This window comes from Lycium barbarum, chromosome 11 (assembly GCF_019175385.1).
Source record: "Lycium barbarum isolate Lr01 chromosome 11, ASM1917538v2, whole genome shotgun sequence".
NCBI classification, from domain to species: domain Eukaryota; kingdom Viridiplantae; phylum Streptophyta; class Magnoliopsida; order Solanales; family Solanaceae; genus Lycium; species Lycium barbarum.
This window is the reverse complement of record NC_083347.1, coordinates 107932508-107941594: the sequence shown is the minus strand read 5'-3', so window position 1 is coordinate 107941594 and position 9087 is coordinate 107932508. Positions and strand designations below refer to the sequence as shown.

Sequence of the window (9087 nt, the reverse complement as noted above, 5' to 3'; positions counted from 1 at the left end):
CAAGGTGAGGCAGAATGTTAATGAGCACTCCATAATAAAATCGGGGAAATCACGACCTTACGTCACCCCGATAAAGCATGGTTAACATTGAGTCTTTATGCATGCACTATAATGAGCATATTATGATGACGAGATTACACCGCGCCTATTTAGCCGGGCAGTCACCGCTAAGGCGGGCAGCTATACACCATGGCCAGATGGCACGGGCAGACACCACTAGTAGGCGGCATGAGATGGTACCCCGGACACGGGAGGCTTGAACGCGGGCTGATGTTATTGATTATCACACCGTACCTATATAGTCGGGCATCTTATATATTTATGCATACATGAGATTATGATGATTATGAGAGTAAGCCAGCATGCATTATTTTATTTATGATTCACAGTCAGTTACAAATTGCTCTTCATTGATGCCTCCTTATTTCATTGATGTATTGTTATTGTTTATGCCTCTCATACTCAGTACAATGTTCGTACTGACGTCCGTTTTCTTTGGACGCTGTGTTCATGCTCACAGGTAGACAGAGAGGTGATCTTGATCCAGACTCGTAGGAGCTGTTAGCTGATTTGAGAGCACTCAATTGTTCCGGAGGTGCTTATGGTTATCCTTTTATGTACATGTATATTTTCGGCACGACGGGGTCTTGTCCCGTCCATATGTCTAGTACTCTTGTAGAGGCTCGTAGATGCGCAGTGTGGGTTGTATGGTCTCACGAGGTTGCCATCAAAATATATGCATATATTATTTTAATGACCAAAAGGCTTGTGCATATAAAACTATTTATGTTTCCGAATGAAAGACGATTTTCTTATAGATTGAGTCTGTATTTGACAAAAGAGCGTTAAATAAGTATGATGAGTAATAGAACGAGCGGTGCTCGGTGGTTAGCCCCGGGTGCCCGTCGCGGCCCCTAGTCGGGTCGTGACACTCATAACTCTCAATGTTCTCATGATATGGTTGACAAATATTTTCTATATTGATGATGATAAGGATTATTCCGTAATATGAAATCGGAGGTTCACCGACCTTATGTCACTCCGATAGGGTTGTAATGTTTCCTTTAGACTCTCATGTATGTTATATATGTATATAGCTATTTTCCGACACCGAGCTTATATGGTCGGGTATGATATCTATTGTGCACACCACTGCAGTTGGGTAAGGGCAACACCGATCCATGTTATAGCTGGGTAAGGACAACACCGAGTCTTATTATGACCGGGTATGGGCGCCACCGAGCCTATATGGTCGGGTATGGTATTATCATATGTATATATGTATGAAATGTTTCCTCTAGAGAAAGGTTAAGTATATATGACAATTGTCTTAAGAGGTATTATGGGGTACAAATTGTTCTCTTTATCTTATGATATCTTCATGCTTTCGTCATATTGCTATTCATGCCTTACATACTCAGTACATTGTTCGTAGTGACGTCCTTTTGTTTGTGGACGTTGCGTTCATGTCTGCAGATAGACAGGGAGACAGACCATACCCCTAGGCTGCTTTATCAATGATTGCATGAAGGTGCTCTATTTGATCCAGAGCTGCAGTTAGTTGGTACCATTCTTTTTTGTACATACTTGGGCATGGCAGGGTCCTGTCCCGTCTTTATGATATTACATATTCCATGTAGAAGCTCGTAGAGAGATATACATAGTTAGATATCCCATAACCTTATCGGTCTATATTTTGTATATCATTTTTGGGTAGCCTTGTCGGCTTGTATATATGGGCATGGATAATGATATTTATACAAATGTGTCCACCTTCGGTGGAACTTGTGCCCTTTTGTTCGTGGTAATTATGAGTTGGTCATGTGGCTCACCTAGATATGATTATGAGAGTATAATGAGAGGTGCTCGGTAAGTTAGCTCCAGGTGCCCGTCATGGCCCTCCGATTGGGTCGTGACAAAGTGAATACTATTGCGGGTGTACATATTAGCTCTAAGCTAGGTGTTTGACTAACCTCTTTCCTCGATGCAATTTGTACAACATAAATAGTGTAGAATGTAGGTGAAGATGTTAAGATTTCAGAGTACATGGTAGGATAACAGAAACCAACAATAGCTAGAACAACTTAGTCATTCATGATGAAACTTCAAGTGTTGGTCCTCCCCCAAAAATTACCGTCAATTTGAAGTGTCTTGATTGGATCCTTTCAATCAGAAATTCATGGAATTTAGCAAATGAAGTCATGCATCATGACAAACAAGAGTATTAAATGACTATTTCTTGATCATTTTGAGTCCAACACTAAGCTAAGATGACATCCATAAAGAACATCAATACTGTAAAAGAAATTAATATTACAAAAGGAGAAGTACCAAAAAATAACTATAAGAAGAAAAACTCTCGCGAAACTCAGAAATACAGTAGAGGTTAAAGACAAACTGGTGAGAAATAACCGCACCCAATAGCGAAGACCTGAAGCAAAGGAAACAAAAAAAAGGTCTATGTGTGAGAGAATAACAATCCAGGAACTGAATTTTGGCATTTAAGAATATGATAAAGATGAAAACTCATACTTATCAGTACCTTACAATATTTGACCAAAGTGAAGAAGAAGCTTAAAACTGGAAATGGTCGAGAGATTTTCTGAATCAAACAAGAATACATAGAGGGCAATGAAGAACCAAAATATTAAAGGAAAAAGAAAATAACCAACACGCTAAAAGAATTAGAATCATTCTTATCTTGTCAATTCCCGAAAAATTTGAACAATCAAACGAGAACTTATACTTACTTACGACAATCTAGTCTCTACCGGTACAGAAATATCTGACTCAATCGTCAATATTCATGTCTGAGCTTCAAAACTTTCAGTTGTCTGTTCCATCTTCGAAATAAAAGTTCAATATAAATTCTAAAAGCAAATTTCAAACCTTAAGTGAAAATCTCAAAATCCTGCACATAAAACTATAAATTAAAATAAATTACCCACATGCAACACTTGATTGATGCGAAGTAATGTCAAGTAAACCAAAAATAAAAAAGGAGGACACTAACCGACAGTCCAACAGAGGGAAAGGCAAAAAAAAAAAACAAGAGAACACTGATCGAAGAAGGAAGAAAGAAACGGACCAAGCTTCAATCGATGAAAAACTACCTTTAATTTTAGCCTCCATTGTTGTTTGATAGAAAGTTTGGAAAGTTGAAACCAATTGTATCACACTAACTGAAAACGTGTCATCAAGGGAGTAATTGAAAATGAAATAACGGAAATACCAAAAGTACCCTTCTCAGGACGACCAAAGCTTCACTTATTAATAGTTTAAAAATACCATATGCTAAAGTAAATTATTTGGGCATAAGATAACTCATGAAGTATGAGTTTTTATGGCTAGATACTCTGATATAATTTCTAATTTAATGATGGGCTAACTAAGAAATATAAAAATTATATACAACTATAAATAGAATTATGGTCCCAAATCGAACGATTTTTTTTTATTTTTTATTTTTATTTTTTTGTTTTTTATATTTCGTGTTAAAAAGAGAGATTCTCACGTCTTAGATTCAAGTACACTTGCTCATCTAATTATATGTAATTTGATATGATGTATCTTTTCATCTAAGATTTTATCCCAGTAATTGTTACCAGGACATATATCATCTTAAATCATTAAGCTTCTTTTTTTTTCCAGACATTTTTGATAAACAAAAAAAAGTGTTGAACTGCGACATGCGATTTGGGTAAGCATTTGGAGATTTGCCCTCCGTTTGCTGCAGGCTAGAGCCGTCAAAATGAGTCAGCCTAGTCCAACCCAAGTCTCAGGGGCTTAGGAATTTGATGGGGTAGGATGGGATGACCCTTCATTTAAAAGGGCTAGCCCAACCAGCCCTAAAAGGGCAAGTTTTTGCATGCAGTGTCCTTCAGATGAACTGGTCTTTAATTTTTACCCCTCAAATAGATATTCTTTAATTTGGTCGTACTTCTTATTTAATGAAAATTTATAGGCCAAAATACCTTTATTCGTTGGTCTACAAAATCAGAGATTCTGGGATGAAACACCAGCATAGTAACAAAAACAATTTTGTAAGATAATGTTTCATAGAAACTATGTCTATTCGGACAAAGTTACATAGAAACTATGCCTTTTCCGGCATAATTCTGTAGACATTAAGTTATCCTACAGAACTATGTCAGACAAGGCATAATTTCTATGTAGTTACATAGAAACGGCATAGTTTAGTTAGAAACCGGGCAAACCACGGTTGTTTCTTACTTAACATATGCAAACGAATTTTATAAAGTAAGGAAAAGGAAAGAAGACTGATTTACAATAGATAAAACTTTCTCATTCAAGTTCGATTGCTTTTGATGTCGAAGAGTTACAATTTCTTGATGGTAGCCAGCAGAGTTGTTAAGAGAAATGAAAAAGGAGACGGAGAGAAATCCCGGAGAGAGTTAGGGTTTTCATTTCGGTAAGGATATTTGATTAATACAAAATAATATTAGGGATAAAATAGTAAAAAGCTTGGTCAAACCTAAAGAGCTTATAAGCTGAAAAATAACAACTTAGGAATGACTAACTTATGGTTTTTCATTTATTTTGGCTTATAAGCACTTGATTTATAGGCATTTTAAATTTTACCAAACGCATAGATAAGCGAAAAAGTACTTATAAGCCAGTTTAACCAACTTATAAGCTTAGCCAAACACCCTCTAAATCAGTGTCAATTGACTTTAAAACTTCTTCAGTCCAAGCCAATAACTAAAGCCTGCCAGCCCGCTAATAGATATATTTTTAAAGTAAATTTTAGTCCTTAATTCTCATACTATTTTCAATGGATAATTCTCATAATTTTTAGTGGATCACTCACCATCAAGTTTGTCAAATCAAAGTTGCCGGCTATAGTCGTTAGACCATGGTCCAATGGTCTTCCCTTGAAATGTTATATGATTCTAGAACTACTTCTTGTTCCATTCAGGCTGCTCACCAACGACCACTAGAAAAAGCAGTTAATAAGACGAGTATTTAGTGGATATATATTTGTCTAAAACTTTTATCCATACTTTGTTGAAAAGAATCCAATAACAATAGCCTGACAAAAGGAATTTCTGTAGATTGACCTGAAACCAAACAAGTTAATTGGCATTCCAACTAGTCAATACATAAGAAGAGGTAGATTTCCAAAATGAAAGATATACAACACAGTATTTCAACCAATTGGCCCCAGCGATTTGGTTTAGTAATAAGAGAACAGCGAAATGTTTGGATTAAGTGCATGTAACGAGTTCAAATGTTGTTACGGATTAAAGTTTTGTGTTCAAGCGGAGAAGGGTAGAGCTGTAGAGGAACGAGTAGGGAAAGATCTATTGTATAACTTAATAAATAAGTACAAATAATAGATGTCGAATAGAGTAAATCAAATGAATGTAATAGAATCCCTAACTCAAACCCATAATAATCAAATTTTAGATCAGTCTCTAAGAACGAATTCATTATCCATGGAGTTTCGACCTGTGCGCCAACTAACCCTCCAAAATTTCTCGGTTATCAAAAAAAAATTATACAACAAATTGATTTCTATCTAAAGACTGATAGCGAGGAATAAAGAGGTAATATGCCCCTGCTTCTCAGTTATTCAATCTCTATAGCTATTCCTCTAAATGCTATTTCTGGCAATTAGCAACAGCAAGCACTTCAAAGTGAGTAACCATCAGGAAAAGAAAAGAAAAAAAACAGTATAATTTATTATCAACAAGTATAGAACTTTAGCAGGGATAAGTGTAGCCTTTTTGGTAAGTATGAAATATCGGTCTATTCGAGGGAGCTGGAGTGGGTAACACAATTACACAATACTCAGTATGAGAGGGCGTATCCATATTTGGAATAGTGGAAGAAATCAAGAACATAAATCTAGATGTTGCATATTGAATCATCAGATATCTTAAGGGTTCACTTGGAAAAGGTTTCTATTCCTCTTCCAATTCTCTTCACTATTTGTCTAACATTCAAAGTTTGTGTTAAAAATATACCAAACCGACTTCATATTCTAAGAACTTACAATCCTCCCAAATGGTCCTCGACGTTAGCCAGTCACCTGGTGCCTAGAACGGCCTGCAGTAGCATTATCTAGTATATCTAATTCTTCAAGCACAAAAATTGATCTCAACACAATAACATGGTTGCAGGAGGAAAATTAAAGAATATTTAAAGAGACAAATAAAGTGTGCATTCTAATATACCAAACTGTATCATGTTAAGGAGAATTGGAGCCTTAACTATTTGTATAACCTTCAAAGTTTGTGTACAAAAACATACAAAGACCAACTTCAAAAACTAAAATTCTAAGAATTCTCCATAACTTTTACATTAGCCAGTCGCCTAACTCCTAGAAGGGCCTGGACTGACATTGTCTAACAACAACAACGCCTTAATCCCAAACAGGTTAGAGTTAGCTATATGAATCCTCACTGTTCATGTCACTCCATTTAAGCCCGTCTCAGTTCAATAACAATAATTGAACTGGCATTGTCTAACTAATATAACTAATTTTCCGAGCACAAAAAATTGACCTCAACACAGTAACACGATTGCAGGATGAAATGAGAGAAACTTCTAATATACCAAACCGTATCATGTTGAAGAGATCGTCGAGATACCACCGGAAACAGACAAATCAACCGGAGCACGTACCATTGGCCTTTGTTGTAAAAGTCTCAAACTTTGATCCATACTAACTTGCATCACTTCAGCAAGCAACCCCTGCGCTTTTCCACCTTGCTCCTTGCCATCTATCTGAGATATAAGATTCGAAACAATGTTCTCCAATGTATCAGGTCGAAATTGAGACCTTTGATAAGGACTATCTCTCAGAAGCCTTAAAAGTGTTTGTGACTTTTCTTTAGCCTTATCCGTCCCTTTAACAGTCAACTCAAGAAGTCCAGGAATCACACCTTCTCTAAGAATTGGTTCCCGGTATTTACATCGATCACTTTGACACATTATCAACAGAGCTCCTACAGCATGTTCACGGCTTTGTAAAGATCCAATTTCAAGAACTTCAACTATCGCAAGTATTCCTCCTTCTTCAGATGTCAACACTTCCCTACTTGCTTCGTAACTCATTAAAGATTCTATAAGAGCGGTACATTTTTCAGCAGTTTTTGAAGACTTTTTACAAGATTTAAGCAGCGAAACTATAGAAGGAATCGGTTCTGTTTGAAGGATCAACGTTAAATTTCCTTGAGAAGTTGAAAGATTGTATAGAGTCATTATAGCGTCGACCTTGGCTTGTGGGGTACCAAGTCTTAGAATATTCACTAGTAGAGGGATGACACCGAAAGAAGCAAGGGTCGGCTTTGTGACGGAAGATGCTGATAATGTGAGTAATGAAGCAGTTGCATGCTCCTGTAGAGTTGGATTATTTGATTGAAGAAAGCCGACTATGGGTTCCAATGCACCAGCATCTATGATACTTTTCTTGTTCCTAGAAAGAAAGGAAAATAAAATCAATTATCAAAGTTTTAGTTGCACATTAGAACACTGTTTGATGTTGGTTGTAAAATAAGTTTTCCATTATTGGTACACAACTGCAGAGAAGCATATAATTTCAGATACAGAGGAAGTTGCAGCCCTACTTATCGAAGAATTAACGAATAAAACGAAGGCAACAAATAGTAGCTCGTGAAATTAGTCGAGGTGTGCGCTAGCTGGCCTGGACAGTGGACACCACGGTTATTAAAAAGAAAAAAAAAAGAAAAAAAGGCAAAATAAACACTGTGAAAGAATAGTAAATTAACAGGCTACCAATAATAGTACTTCACAATTTACCAAAATGCAAATCTCATAAGCTTCATTTTACTTTGTGACTTAATGGTGTAGTTCCCATACAAGATTATAAAAACAAGTACTAAGACTTAACAAAACGTTCCGATTTACTGGTAAAGTTCATTTAACTATGGAATTTTAAATTTTGATAAAAGTTTTTATTATGAAATAAATCTTGTAAGTTGTACCTACTACTGTACTTTACTATTCTCTGCGACTACCTCTGATCTAATACCCAAGTCAAGTTACCGCCTTAATTAGGTTTAAATTGTAGAGTAAAAAATTATCACTCATTGGAAGGTAAACTTTTCCGACAATTGTGATTTTGGTGTTAGTATAGTGAAGCGAAAGTTTTGTGATTTTTCTATTAGAAAACATAGTTATGCGACTTTGGTGAAAAACAGTTATAGCTATGTGACCATATATTGAAATTTTTTCCAACTCGAAGCTAAGGCACATCGAAATTAACCAGTGAAATTTGAAAATTACCACCACACAGAATTCAGGAAACTCCCTTAGAAACTACTATTTGCCAAGTCAATAATCAATAACTAACGTTTAAGTAGACGTACCCTTCATCTTTAACTGAGAGATTGAGGAGTGCAAGGAGAGCAGCTTCATTGGTTTCAAACGACGTTGAACGAAGCATATCAACAAGTGGTTTAACGGCGTCAGAAAAAAGACGCCGGTAACGTAAAGAACTCTTAGTGAGCCGTCGAATATCACGAGCACCCACCACTTTCAAAATTGGGTCTTGGGATAGAATGAGATAAAGAGTTTTTTCAACAACGGAGCAAGACATTATTCTTGTCTGCCAAGAAGAGTAAGTTATTAGTAGTAGGACACAAATGGACCGAGTCTAAGCTGTAGTTGATATATATAGGGGTACACACGTCTTGACACTCCAACTATGAGCTATTTTTTTTTTTCTATCTAGATTATCACCATCTATGTATTAAAATACATCAACTATTTTCTTTTCCTATCTGAACTATCACTATCTATATATTAAAATACACCTTGAAGCTGATTAGGCTTTCCTATTCGTATATCAACTACTCTCCTCCGTCCTAATTTATATAATACTCTTTCATTTTTAGTCAGTCCCAAAAAAATTACACCTTTGTATATTTAGTAACAGTTAAACTTCAAATTTATCTTTTCACCTTTCTTCATTTATTTCTTAAATTCTGCGCCCAGTTAAACACCCTAATATAAAATGAAATGGAAGAAATATGTATATTTTAATATATAGATGGTGATGGAGTTCATGCAGAAAAAAAAAATAACCGATTGTTGGCC

At 35.9% G+C, this 9087-nt stretch overlaps 1 protein-coding gene and 1 long non-coding RNA gene across 2 annotated transcripts; both read right to left on the bottom strand.

The window, feature by feature from the left end:
- Window positions 1-2209: 2209 nt before the first annotated feature.
- On the bottom strand, window positions 2210-3107 carry LOC132617074 (uncharacterized). The gene is made up of 3 exons (XR_009573574.1): window positions 2751-3107; window positions 2543-2602; window positions 2210-2431 (listed from the first exon to the last, which is right to left on the bottom strand). It is a non-coding gene; the product is annotated as an uncharacterized LOC132617074 (long non-coding RNA).
- A 3064-nt stretch (window positions 3108-6171) lies between these two features.
- On the bottom strand, window positions 6172-8643 carry LOC132618620 (U-box domain-containing protein 4-like). The gene is made up of 2 exons (XM_060333647.1): window positions 8358-8643; window positions 6172-7444 (listed from the first exon to the last, which is right to left on the bottom strand). The coding sequence occupies exons 1-2, from the start codon at window positions 8585-8587 to the stop codon at window positions 6592-6594; spliced, it is 1083 nt and encodes a 360-aa protein (XP_060189630.1). The 5' UTR covers window positions 8588-8643; the 3' UTR covers window positions 6172-6591.
- Window positions 8644-9087: the final 444 nt, after the last annotated feature.

Coding starts and splice junctions, on each gene's coding strand:
- LOC132618620 (XM_060333647.1), bottom strand. CDS start 8,587: ATGTCTTGCTCCGTTGTTGAAAAAACTCTTTATCTCATTCTATCCCAA. Junction 7,445..8,357: donor CTCTCAGTTAAAGATGAAGG/GTACGTCTACTT, acceptor CTTTCTTTCTAG/GAACAAGAAAAGTATCATAG.